This window comes from Pelodiscus sinensis, chromosome 5, assembly GCF_052426305.1.
Source record: "Pelodiscus sinensis isolate ZL-2025 chromosome 5, ASM5242630v1, whole genome shotgun sequence".
NCBI lineage: Eukaryota > Metazoa > Chordata > Testudines > Trionychidae > Pelodiscus > Pelodiscus sinensis.
In genome coordinates this window covers 88,878,573-88,892,821 of record NC_143056.1, presented here as the reverse complement: position 1 = coordinate 88,892,821, position 14,249 = coordinate 88,878,573, and the positions used below count along the sequence as shown (strand labels likewise).

Below are 14,249 nucleotides of genomic sequence, written 5' to 3'. Positions count from 1 at the left end.
TAAGTATTTTGGATTATGGCTTCCTTTAGATACTAACCCTATATGACTCTCTAATTCACACTTTACTCTTTTCCCTTGGGGACAAAATCAAAAACAAAATCAACATTGATTCTTATTGCAGGCAGACTGACTGTGTGTGTACAGCCAAGTTAATTTATTTGCACATGAATTTCTTCTTTTCAGAAAACCCAGTCAGTACAAGCATTTTCCTACTTGCAGTGAATGTTGTATTTGTTTTTAAATGCATGCTGCTTGGGTTCTTTAGATTTTTTTGCATGCCATAAAGATATTGTATATGCACTAAATTTTAACTTTTCTCATAGTACTAAACTTATAAATACTAATATTTGTGTGTTCTTTTGCTTTTCTAACCACATAACATCAGGAAGATGAGGAGGGAAGCTGGGCTCAGGTTGGAGATTTTATGTAACTTCTTATACAGTATATGTAAAGCAAGACAGTACAATTAGAGTATGAATGATCATTTTTGTTTTCCTCTGAGAATGTTTTGATAATCTAAATTGGTAGATGATATTACTAACCTTACAAATTGGCAGTGTGGTTCTCTGACTATTTTGTAGTTCATTCAATTTAAAATTTGCTGACACATGAACAAATTCAAAGAACATTTTGTTTAGAAGATGTTCAGACTTTGATGGTGGCCATCACAGCAGAGTCTATAAATGTATACTGTTTATCTTTCCTCTTAATTTCCAAGGCTATTTCATATAACAGGAATATTGAATATTCCTTTCCTTTTTATTGTTTATCACTTAAAGTACTTGCCCTTGTGTGACATCCTAATAAGTTAATGGGAAAACTATTTTCTTTCAAAGTAGTGGTCTGTGACTTTGTGGACTAAATAGCAGAACAGATCAGATGGTTAGAGAACTGGTTTAACACACAGTAATTCCTTATTGCGTCTAAAACTGAAGTTCTATCTTGATCCTGGCTCTGTCAGGACAATGGCTCAAGGAAAGTACTTAACTGTTATGGAAGACCCTAACACAATCTTACCACTAACATGATCATTGATTAAGTTCTGTCATCACAGAGATGCTAAATAGTCTATATATAAATATAGGGCTCGCCAAGCGGCACGGAGCCCTGCTCGCCAGCTGCGTGGTTCTATGAGTTGCGCATGCACAGATCGCGCTGTGCCGGCTTGTAATCTACTCACCACGGGCGAATAGATTACATGATTTGTTGAGGGGTGTGTGTGTGTGTGTGTGTGTGTGTGTGTGTGTGTGTGTGTATGCACACACACACACACACACACACACACACACACACACACACACACACACACACACACAGGCAGTCCCCGAGTTACGCAGATCCGACTTATGTTACGAACATAAGTTACGAACGGGGCCCTCTCCCTGGTCTCCAGCAGACCAGGGAGAGGAAGCAAAGTGGCGGGACACGCGGGCAGCGGGCAGCCCAGACGCGTCTGGGCTGTCCGCAGCCCACGTGCTCCGCGGCTTTGTTCTGCTTTGCTCCCCGTCTCCCTGGTCTGCAGACCAGGGGGACGGGGAGCAAAGCGGCGGGACACGCGGGCAGACCAGGGAGACGGGGAGCAAAGCAGAGCAAAGCCGCGGAGCCCAAGGGCAGCAGGACAGCCACGGCGTGTCTGGGCTGTCCCGCTGCCCCCGTGCTCCACGGCTTTGCTCCGGACGCCTGTGGTACAGCAGCTAGGGCGCTGCCGGTTGGTCCCATAGCACCGCTCTGGGCGCTACTGGACCAACCCAACAACACCCTAGCTGCTCTGCCCCAGGCATCCCCAAGTCAGCCGCTGCTGAAACTGACCAGTGGCTGACTACAGGAAGCCCCTGCCCCGGGCTTCCTGGAATCAGCCGCTGATCAGTTTCAGCAGCAGCTGATTTGGGGATGCCTGGGGTTCTTAAGTTGAATCTGTATGCAAGTCAGAACTGGCGTCCAGATTTAGCCACTGTTGAAACTGATCGGTTTCAGCAGCGGCTGAATCTGGACGCCAGTTCTGACTTACATACAGATTCAACTTAGGGACTGTAGGTTTGTTCTTATCTTGTACGTAACCCGGGGACTGCCTGTATATATAAAAAAAAATCTTTAACCCAGTATCTTTGGACTTCTTTTTTTACTCAGTCCTCTAGCACAGTCTTGTTGTGAAAAGTATTTTTTCTTTGAGTGCTTGCTCATGTCAGTTCAGTCCTAGATGTGTGCGTACACCATGTGTACAGTTGCTGGAGATTTTTTTTCCCCTTATAGGTATCCATAGGGTTGACCCTCGTGCCCCTGGGAAACTCAAGCATATGCTCTGGTATAAGGGGCCCTTCCAGACGGTTACTTGGAATGCTCTTCTTGCTTTTGCAAGGCTTCCCAAAAAGAGAAGCATATCATGCAGAACGTTTTTCTGCCTGTTTTCTTTCTGAAGGCTCACAGCACCACTGAGTAATGGCAACTACATGTATTAGTTATTAGATGGGTGATTGCCTTCTATATAATAAAGAATAAACCTGTAAGACTAAGCAGCTTTTTGTAGTTGTGGAGCACAGGATGAAAGGACTACCAGTGTCATCCCAGATAATCTTGTCTTGGATAACTGCCTCCATCCATGCTTGCCATGATCAGGCAAAAGTTCTGCTTCCAGCTATCACGATGGCTCATTCCACAAGAGCCCAAGCTTCATCAGTAGCATTCCTTGTGACCAATCCAGGACATCTGCAGGGCCATGACGTGGTCATCAGTTCATACTTTCATATCCCACTTTATGTCATATGCCATCGCCAGCAGGCCTGTGACGATGCTAGTTTCAGGAGAGCAGTGTTGCAGACAGCATGTCTGTGAACTCTCAAACCCACCTCTAAAGTTGCTGCTTGTGTGTCACCTCACATGGAATTGATATAAATAAACACTTCAAGAAAAATCAGTACTAACTTTTAGTAACAATTGTTCTCTGAGATGTGTTGCTCATATCCATTCCATGACCTCCTCTCCTTATCCTTCCGAGTTACTTAGTAAGTGACAACCTTTATACCAGTGCATGTGCTCAAGACTCCGGGGGGCGCTAGGACCAGCCCTATGGCTACCACTAAGGTAAAAAACTCCAACTAGCACAGGATTGACACAAGCAACACATCTTGAAAAATAACAATCACAGAAGGTTATTAACCATTTTATTAAAACCTTTTTTTAAACTAATTTTACATCTAGTTCATCAGCAGAGTAACTGTCATTCAAGTTCAAAGCTTACTGGGGTCAGACACATAACTGTGCTTTAAAAATCTCCACCAGAGCTCGTCAGTCAAAGACAAAGTCATGAGAATAGGAAACAGCAGTTAGAGTAATTAGCCCAGAAAGATGTTTTATTTTTGGATGTTTATTCACCAGTATAATTTCCCCAAAACTCTTGTTAGTATTGAAAAGTCTACCGTGAATTTGGCTGTCAAAATGAGATGGAAGGTAGAGGAGGAAACTAAAATGCATTATACTACTTCAGAAAAAAAGTCAATCCACCTCCCCCCCGAGAAATGGTGTGTTCAACATCCAGTCAAAGTAAGTTATATTGTTAGGGTGTGAAACTGATGATGTTGAAGTTTGAATTTAAGGAATAAGCCAAAAATCATCAAAATATGATACAAAAGTTAAGTTGGAAATTTTACTTACTCTGAATGGTTTTTATATCCCCTTTTTGGTATGAGCATTGTTTTCCAGTGAAAAGATTAAATGTAAAGTGGCAAACTTCAACTCAACACTTTCATTAGCATATTTTTCCCAACTAAAAAGTACCAGTTAGAAATTGCTCTGCTTTCCATTTTTAAACATACTAAATACTAATGTGAAGTGCAGGGAAAGGCATTGTTTAGTGTTTCTTTACCTTTTGGTATGAGTAAATCACATTTAATAATTCTTATTTTTTAAAAACAGACCCTAGCATATGGCGATATGAACCATGAGTGGATTGGCAATGAGTGGCTCCCCAGTTTGGGGCTCCCTCAATATCGCAGTTACTTCATGGAATGTCTTGTTGATGCTAGAATGCTAGATCATTTGACTAAGAAAGATCTCCGGGGACAACTTAAGATGGTAGACAGTTTTCACAGGTAAATACACTCAAGGCAATCTTCATAATATTCTTTTTAAAGTATTCTAGCTTGTTATCCCTAAATATGTTTTTCTTTTTAAACAGAAACAGTTTCCAGTGTGGTATAATGTGTTTACGAAAATTAAATTATGACCGAAAAGAACTTGAAAGAAGAAGAGAAGAAAGCCAGAATGAAATAAAAGGTTAACTATTTCTGCTTGGCTTCACTTTAGATTTTAAAATCTTCACAGTAAGATGCCTCAAAATTGCATTACTTTAAAGTGAAAGGTTTATTTCATGGTGTCACAGAAGTGCCATATGCAAGAGACCTGTTAGTAGGGCCCTGTATAGTCGTCAAATCCCTGGCTACAGGATATGTCATAGAACCCACTGTAGAACAATTGTGCTGTGTAATAAGCTTTTATTTAATTTTTTTCTAGCCCTTAGTTCTGAAGAAAATTTTCCAAGTATGAATGAAATAGTTTGTTTTATTTAAGAAGACATCTCTGAGTAGACAGCTGTCTCAATTTTTTCAGTACCTCTAAAGACTATAGTTATCTGATAGTTTGTGAATATTAACCATTTTGTTAGTATTTTTTTGTGTGTGAAAAAGTCAAGTTAATTTGTGTTTAATATGTGGATACTGAATAGGGAATGGAGATAGTGGAGAAGCAAGAGTAGGAATTCAGGCCGTCATCTTTCTGCCTGTATTCCCAAGGGAAAAGAAAGATCAAGTGTAAGTAGTGAGCTATGGGGAACATTTTTAAAGATTTGAAATAACCCATCAATATATGGAATTGCCCCTGCTCTCCAAGAATAGGAATGACCAGCCATTAAAGGAGTTTATGGGATGAAAAGTTCTCTGCCCATGCAAGTGCCAGGCTAAAAGTAAAGTCAATGCAGTCTGAGGATTACACCGACTACTCCATCCATATTTCCTCAGAGGCAGGGAAGAGGCTGGGCTGTATCCCCCACTTCTTCACATTCATCCATAAAGCAGGACAGGGTGCTATACCACTGAGCACCGTCTCTCTTTGCTCTGTGGAGCACAAGTAATTTCGTGCTGTCAGTACAAAACATCTATTGTATATTGAAAATAAAATAAATATAAAATTAAATAACCTTAAATATTTGATACATATTTAAAGCAGATTTATTGGTTCCATATCACCAGCTGCTTTGGCCTATGCCTAAACCCCTAAATGATACAGCTGAGCCCCGTGCCAACATAATATAGAAGAGCAAGAACAACATAAGAACGGCCATACTTCGTCAGACCAAAAGTCCATCTAGCCCAGTAATCTGTCTGCCAACAGTGGCCAATACCAGATGCCCCAGAGGTAGGGAACACAACAGGTAATCCTCACGTGATCCCTCACCTGTCACCCACCTCCAGAGAAACAGAGGTTAGGGACACCATTCTTACCCATCCTGGCTAATAGCCATTGATGGACCTAATCTCCTTGAATCTATCTAGCTCTTTTTTGAACCCTGTTAAAATTCTAGCCTCCACCGCATCCTCTGTCTGGCAAGGAGTTCCACAGTTTTGACTGTGCTGAAATCTGTAGTTATTTGAATAGATATTTTGTTATGAAGTTTTATATAGCATATTTGTTTTTTTTTCTCTTTTAGATGTTCTTGTCTGGAGCAATGACAGAATGATCCGCTGGGTACTGTCAGTTGGTCTTAAAGAATATGCAAATAACCTTATAGAAAGTGGAGTTCATGGTGCACTTGTGGCCTTAGAAGAAACTTTTGATTTCAGTGCTTTAGCTCTATTATTACAAATACCTACTCAAAACACGCAGGTAATAACTATAATAACTGCATGTCTAATGATTTTTCTTAGCCATTTTAATAAACTCATAGTATCTAATTTTTGGTAACCATGTAGTTGTCATAGTCAATTGTAAAAATTTTAAAAATTAAGTTATCTATAGTGTGTTTTCTATCATAGACTTGAAAACATACCACAAAAAACCTCATCTTTTCCATAAGTTCTAACGCGTTCTAATTAATTTATTTGTCTTTTAGTTTGTTTTCTCACAGCCCATTTTCTCCCTGAATTGGCCTATCCTTTATTTGTCTCTGGTAATACCCAGAGTGCTCTGTAAATACGAAGAAAAATCACCGTTTTCACTGTGAAGTCATTAACTTTGAGTTTTACATCATTAATTTACATAACTCATGTAAGGTTATAACTGGATTGAAATCCCCTTTTAAATGTGTTATTGCAACTTAGCAAGTACTAAATCAATGCTATATTATGTGTTACCATATAGTCATTTTAGAATGTGTACATAGGAAATAGTTTTTTAAATTTACTATCAAATCTTGTGGTTTGTTAGCCTTTTTGAGACTCTTTGATGCCTCTTTTTATTTTAGGCTCGTGCTGTTTTGGAGAGGGAATTTAATAACCTTCTTGTTATGGGCACTGACAGGAGATTTGATGAAGTGAGTTTTGATTTGTTTCGCTTTGCATTAAGTAGAATCTGTGTTCAACCTATTAAAATACAAGAATTTGGATTGGATAAGTCTCTTTAAACAATTACTATACAGAGAATAGTTTTTAAAGTGAAATCTTAACTTGTGTTTTCTTATCTTTGTGAGTTACTGTATGTGTTTTTTGGGTATTTAGACAGTATTATTCTGATCCTTAACTTGTGAGGTACTCAGCAAATTTGGGTTTCCTAGAACATGTAACCAGAGTTAGTGCTAGAAAATGCCTTTTTGTCTGAATCATCTGTCTTCCTAAAATGTAAAGAAGTGAGGAACTCTACTGACATACACTTAACAAGGTATAATTTACATAGGTGTTGTGTAAGCTTTCACCACGTAGCTCTGCCAGTGTACCTTAGCCCTAATCTGCAGCACTCCTATTCTAATTCTGGACTTCTCTTGAGTAGGTAGTTGGCTTTATAAGTTGTAAAATGTAATTTTAAGATAAAATCTCCAAATTCTCATATACTTTTGTATTCTTGTCCAATGTATGAATTGAATGCCATTTTTAAAGGACATCCTAAGATAGATAGGATGTTCTTAAGTAATAGAGGTGAAAATGGTGTGTTTCAATGCTGCTCATTACTCAAATGTTTTAAATAAGTCTTGCTGTATCATGCTAATGTAGTTATTTGTATTAAGAAGTGATGCTTTGCATAACACTTGTATTTTCAGGTGCTTATAAAACATGGACCTAGAGTAGAATGCCACAGTTGTTAAATGAAAAGTTAAAAGTAATATTATGGAAGCGGAAATAAAACTAAAACTAGTAGCAATAATAGGCAGGCATGAAGCTGGAGATTAAAGACAAATTTAAGGTGGTTGGTTTTTTTTTTCCCCCCAAGTGGCATCACTGGGCTATTAAATATTGAAGAGTATGTGTTGATTTGAACATCTCTATTGCTGATGTGCTATGATGTATAGTGCAAAGTGCATTCTGTAGGCAAGAGAGCAGACAAGAATGTAGATTTGTTGATGTACTGTGGTGAAGAAAGAACACGTGTACTTTTTATTATGGAACTTCTTATACCGTAACTGAACTTATGAAGTGGTTTTATGAACATTTAAAACCTCTCGTAAATAATTTCCTCAGTTCACATGTAACAATATTTAGCTAACACTCTTATCAAAAGAAATAGGATGATGATCTGATGACTTTCAGTGAAGAAATGCATGACTTTAGAGTTAGGAAGAAAAAGTTACTTCAAGAAGAGAGCTAGTCACAGAGAAACGACATTTTATTGCTCACTGTGGCTTTTAGTATTCTTTTTTCTAGTCCTATTTTTAGCAAGTGGGATCCATTTAATTTTTATCTAAATAGTTCAGCATCGCCAATCTGTAAATTGCTTTTTTTCTAGTACCCAGCACTTTAGAGTAACTTATGACTTGCCTTTTTTTATTTTACTAGAGTGGTAATGGGTGAAACTGGAACTTTCTGATGCCTTTATAAAGAACAATTTAAAGGAAACTTTCTTCTTTTTAAGGCTGTGCCCCATGCCATTCCTTTTTCCGAAGTCCAGTGTGTGTGTGTGTGTGTGTGTGTGTGTGTGCGCACGCGCGCGCATGCGCCCCTCCTTTTAATCCCAGATATCCAATCTATATACTGTTGTAAGGCTGTTGCCTTTTTAGTTATCAAGTGCACCCCATACTGTTAGGCAGTGCTTGTCAGATCTTGTAAGTAGGATAATATCTGTTTTATACTTTGGATACGACCTTAATGGAAAGCCTCAAGTGTTACAGTAGCGGTAAAGGCATTTCAGTAAGTGACACTGTTTCAGTATTTAACTGATGACTCCTCACAGTGTTAGGGACACTGGCGATGAAGGTGTTAACTTTCTTTTGGAAAATGAAGACCTAGAATCTTTCCACTTGCAGTTAATAGAGAGATGGCACTTTTTGAAAGTAGTGCAGTTGAATCCCAATTTCCTGTCCAAATTCAAACTTGTATAATAGCCTCTCCCTATACATATAAAAAAAAATTTCCTGCAGGATGACAGAGTGACTTCATCACATCACAGCGTTCACAGGCTGGGGGGTAGGCATAGGTGGGTAAAGCCCAGTTCCCAGCCCTGCCCTTGGAGCCCACTACCAGCCCTGCCCTCTTTGGCAGCCACGTAGAAAGCCAGGGCTGGTGTGCCAAAGCCTCGGCCTTCCCTGGCCGCCAGGGCAGAACCAGGGCTGGTGCACCTCAGCCTGGCCCTCCCCAGGTGTAAGGGGCGGAGCTGGGGCCTGTACATCTCAGGCCAGGGAGAGGGAGAGCCAGTGCTGGCAGCACTTCCAGTGAAGGAGAGGGAGATCAGGGGCCGGGGCTGGTGTGGTTTTCCCCGGTGGCTGGGAGGAGACCTGGGGTTGCCTACCCCCAGAGAGAGGGGGGTTTGTGAGCAGGTGGCACAGCCCCCAGCATATTGTATAATCATGCAGAATGTCCTGCCAGAAATGGCTACATGTAACCAGTAGGCTAGTCATACTTTTTTAATCTTTCTGGCAAGCTGGCATAATTCATAGTGAAAGGATCATGTAAAAATTTATTTCTTCCTCCTGTTACTTAGACATATTTAAAGTACGTTCCAAAAGACACATTAATAAATTCTTTTAATTAATTAAATTGAAGAATTCATTTTTTGAGATTTTTGTGGTACACTTCTAAGGCTTAGTCTATACTTTATGCCTCCAGTGGCAGTGTGCAGTATACATGTAGTTTCATACCACAGCCAAAAACAGGCTGAGACCATGCTTTGATATATAGCCACATGTCCATAAAAGGCTCTGGCAATGAGGCTTTCCCACCTTGCCTCTCCCCTACAAGAACCTTTACCTTTGATGTGGAAATATGGGGAGCTGCTGGAATCTTTTCTGTGGCAAAGAAAGACTTGGTAGGGAGAGGCAGGAAAAGGGGGAGCTGTTCCCAGTTTCTTCCTCTTGTCAGAGCCTTCTCCTGGCTCAGGGCATCTCTTCCTGCAGAGGTCAAAAGCTCCTGCAGGAGGACGCTACATTATTAAAAATAGCAGTGTAGATGAGGTGTGGCTTGGGTGAGCATAAAGCATTTAGAGTATGTACTTGCATACATGCCCACACTATAAAAGTACATCTTTATTCTGGTTGCTTTAGCTAAGCCATACCAGCTATTCTCTCCTAGGAGGACTGTGCAGGTATATATTCTACATGCCATCTAAAGAAATCTGTAAAATACTTGCGAGGAGAAAGGGAACATATAGTAGTCATAAGAAAGCTTTGTGCTGTCTTATCTAGTGCAGCTTCGGGGCCTCTACCATAATTTAGACAACACCTGCGGGGGGGGGGGGGTGAGGTGGTGTCTGTCTAACTTGCTTCTGCAAGCTGTACTGTAGGCTGCTGCACTGCCTAGTTGGAATCTCTGCCATGCTCTGTGATGAGGCCCCACCCTAACATGCCCCTCCTAGCCTTAATTTACCCAGTAAGCTACAGCTTGAGAGGAGTCACAGGAAAGCACCTTTACTGTCTTCCATGGTAACTACCACAAAATCTTCCCACATTATAAAAAGAGCATTTATAACACTTTTATGCCACTCTGGCCTTTTTTTCTGCAGCAGCACCTGGGACAGAGCATGTGGGGATCTTGCCTTAGGGATTGACATTTGCATCCATGTAACTATAAATCCAAAAGAAATTGAGTTAAATATTTTTAGATAAAAATTAACATTTAACCAGATTAGTTATAGAGGGGTGTGATAATATAAACAAAATACACTATTTTTCCTACTGAATATTGTATTTCACAGCCAAGGCTCCAGCTGTCATGTTAGTATGTCCAGTGTTACTCTTGTGAATTAAAAAACATAATTTCTTAAACTAGGGACTGGAAGGGAAAGGGAAATAGTTCAATTTGTGGATGTGCTCTGATCCCCATATCCCTGTGCAAAGGTTCTAAATCACTTAAAAATTAAACACAATACAGAGGTTAGAGAGGTACTGTAGTACTATTAAGGTTTTATATTCATTTCATTCATTAGTCAGTCCTTTCCTCTAATATTAGTGTCCTTGTGCTATATTTCAATATAGATATTCCAGCAAAAGAAGAATTTAAGAGGCCAAAGGGGTTATTTAAAGTTAATTTATAATTGATGGTTAATGTTCCCAAAACAGATGTGTTCTTGTTTTCTCTTACAGTGAGAAGTAAATGGAAGAGGTATTAGATAATATGGCATTTGTGAATTATCTTAAATCCTAAATTGCAAATATACACTAACGTGCATTTTAATTAAAGATAGGAAGCCACATCAGTTTTTCCCGAGAAATACTAAGCACCTTGACATAACGTCGACAGAACTCAGCAGTTTTGTCGACGCTGGTATACCTCATTTTACGAGGCATAACACCTTATGTCGACCGAACTCTGTTGACAGAAGGTATTATTGCCTGTAACATTGCGTCCAGACTACGGAGTTCTGTCGACAAAGCAGCTTGCTTTGTCGACAGAACTCAATGTGTCTGGACGCTCTTTGTCGACGAAAGTTTTGTCGACAGTATCTGTAGACAAAACTTCCGTCGACAAAACGCGGTAGTCTAGACATACCCTTGGAGTTGTGGGGGAAGATATTGACACTACCAGGGGTGAAAGTAACTTACAGTTCTTACAGGTACTATCCTATCACAACCACCGCCCTCCCCTTTGGTGGGGCTAGCGGCGGGGAGATGTGGCCATATAGCAGTATCTGTAAGAAATGTAGGTGTGGGGTGGAGTGCAAGGTGCTCAGAGCAGAGGGTTTGGATGTGTTGTGGGATACAGGCATTAGGGCTGGGTACGTGATATGCAGGAGTCAAAGCTGAGGTATATGAGAGACTCGGGTAGGGATATATCAGGAGGGGAACAGGGCAGAGGGTTGTGGTGTGGGGGAGTGCAGAAGTCAAGGTTGGGATATATGAGGAGGGAGCTCGGGGCAGGGGGTACGAAGAGAGGGACAGGACAGGGACTGGGTGAGTGCAGTGGGTAAGGTTCCCATTTCAGAGATGGGGGGAGGAGGAGCTGCAGCCCCATTTATCCATCACTGAGTGGCTTTTTTTTCTTCTTTTTGATGACTAGGAAGTGAGGCAAAGTACACAGCCTGTGTCTTCCTTCTGCCCTCCCCTGGACAGCCAGGAGTGGGAGTAGGCTGTGAACTTTTCCTCGTTCCCTAGTCAGCAGAAAGGAAAAAAAAACCACTCAGCCACTGGGGTAAGTGTGGCTGCAGCTCCCCCCACCCCCTAAAACTGTGGCAGGAGGCTCCAGACTGGAGCAGTTCCAGACAGCCCCCTACCAGCCCCTCTAATCTGCCAGGCTGCCTGCTTCTAGCATGGCAGCCTGCAGGAAGCCAGGAGTTGGGCTGGGAGTGTCCCGCCCATCCTCTTGCAGCTAAGTAACCTAGTCAGCTAGTTTCTTGCTGGAGCACCTCACCAGGGTGCACCAGCTTACGTTCACCCTGGACTGCTCTAAATTTAATTTATGGCAAGTAATCCTGTTTTTAGAATTACTAATGATGCTGATCAATCTGACAGGATGATGATAAAAGCTTTAGACGAGCACCTTCGTGGAGAAAGAAGTTTAGACCAAAGGACATAAGAGGCTTAGCTGCTGGATCTGCAGAGACTCTTCCTGCAAACTTCAGAGTTACCGCCTCAATGTCTTCACCTTCTATGCAGCCAAAGAAGATGCAAATTGATGGTACGCAAACTTATGTTGCAGTTTTATAAGCATGAACTTTTTTACTTGAGCTTATAGCTAAATTAAGTACCTACAGTTTGAACTTGTCTAGCCCAGCACCCTGGGGACCTGACAGGTGCCAAACCAGAGAATTAACCAAACCAAGGGAGGTTCGGCCAATTCTCAGCATTACCAACATTTCAGCTGCTAATGGGCTCTTAGCTCTAATTAATCCCTAAATGTATTCTAAATAACAGCACAGAATACTGAGATAGGATTGGTGGTTGTAAAACTTTATGGGACCACAGGAAACTTGGCCAAACCCAAGATAAGTGGACATTTGGCTAACTAAAATCATACTGGACCATGGATGTTGCCGGACTAGAGGTTCAACCTGTAGAATCTTTTTCTCTTAATCTGCATAAAAGCATCTGCCTTGTGCATGTTACTTTTGAAATACAAAATTTTATACACATAGGTTTATTTTTGTCATAACTTGTGTGTGAGCTTTCTACCAGACATGTAGTTCATTTTCAGTTTTATTGTTCTCTGGGAAAAGATTAAATCTTTGTATTAGGAAATACTTTGTTTCTGTATTTGTGACTATGGAAATAAGATGGCATTCCACTAAAACTTAGTGATATTTTCTTATATTGTAAAAAGGGGGCAATAGCTGTATATTTCTAATTTAGTATTAATAAGAGCACAAGTAAAGCCTAAATGTAAGGCAGTGCAGTAATGTGCATTGATAAGCTTTACTGGAAAACAAAAATAAAAGTAGGAAATTTCATCTAAAAAAATCCTTGAGGCTTTTTATACATCATAATGTAGTAGTAAAAGTCACTACGTTTTTTTTGGTTTGGGTTTGTTTTTTTGCTTTATCAATCACTTAATGTATCTTACAAATGCATTCAGTACTTAAGTTACAATACAGTTTTCCCGCTGGTGTGGACTTTAGAAAGAACCATGTGTATATGCTTGAGAGCAGAATTTGGCCAGATAATAAAAAAAAAATTAAAAATATGATTTTTGTCAGTATGGTAAGCTTTCTGTTTGATTTTGGTTTTATAATGCCCAGATAAAAACCAGTGCTTGCCAAATGGAAATTTTCATTTGTGATGGAATTTACTAGACAATTAATTTGAGAAATTCCTTTGTTCCAATTTGGACCAACTTGGTGGTGTACCTATTCATTTTAAACATTTTAACTAAATAAATGAAGTTTGAGAAACATGTCTATATTACACATAAATATTAAGAATGTTAATGGGATAATTAAAATTGTAAATATTACTCTGTGTAAAATATCCAGTCCAGAAATTCTCTGCACCATAAAATGTTTAATTTGATTTAAATACAAAATATTACACGTACACATTCTAAAAATTCAAGTTTTCTTCTCCATGTGCAAAAGCTGAGAGAAATCTTATAAAGAAGAATGTTAATAGTCAGCGTTTGACAAACCCCTGCGAGAGCTACTCACCAGCCATGCACCACGCATGCACCAGACCGTCACTGCACGTGCGCGCAGTGCCAGTGAACGGGGCGCATGGAGCGACCGACTGAAATCTACTCACCCCAGACGAGTAGATTCAGCGGTTTGTCCAGCCCTGTTAATAGTTGTACTTCTAGAAACAATGATTCACTTCTGTCTTTTACAGTTCTCTAGCTTGAATGAGTATTGTTTTATTAGGAACTTTTTGATAAACTAAGCACTGAAATTGGAACTAGGAAATAGATGAATTTAAGGAGATTTTAAATTCTGCCTTCCTAATTTGTTGTACCTTTAGTCGAGCATGTACAATAGCTGTAATCATATTGCTGTGTGACTTTTTTTTTTGAAGACTAACTGCATGCTGTGTTCTGCATGTCTTCCTTCTATGATTGTTGAAACAGGCAATGTATCAGGAACACAAAGACTGGATTCCAGTACAGTAAGGACTTACTCCTGTTAAAGGCGTCTGTTGGTGAGTAAGAAAAGATAGGTATAGCAGGAAAACAGGCCACTTTGTAGAATATACATTTTAA

The 14,249-nt window shown here is 40.1% G+C and overlaps 1 protein-coding gene across 8 annotated transcripts in view; it reads left to right on the top strand.

Annotated features, from left to right (window-relative positions):
* The window catches only part of PPFIA1 (PPFI scaffold protein A1), a 114,347-nt gene that overhangs the window by 80,323 nt on the left and 19,775 nt on the right, over positions 1-14,249 (top strand). For 5 of the 8 annotated variants that reach the window (XM_075927705.2, XM_089778587.1, XM_089778583.1 and 2 more), the window contains 7 exons: positions 386-412; positions 3,910-4,085; positions 4,172-4,269; positions 5,699-5,874; positions 6,452-6,520; positions 12,077-12,242; positions 14,118-14,188. In XM_075927705.2, the coding sequence (XP_075783820.2) occupies positions 386-412; positions 3,910-4,085; positions 4,172-4,269; positions 5,699-5,874; positions 6,452-6,520; positions 12,077-12,242; positions 14,118-14,176 (771 nt within the window). In that variant the 3' untranslated portion in view covers positions 14,177-14,188. The remainder of the gene's footprint in view (positions 1-385; positions 413-3,909; positions 4,086-4,171; positions 4,270-5,698; positions 5,875-6,451; positions 6,521-12,076; positions 12,243-14,117; positions 14,189-14,249) is intronic. The other 3 variants (XM_006131049.4, XM_014577505.3, XM_089778585.1) reach the window with 2 other exon arrangements.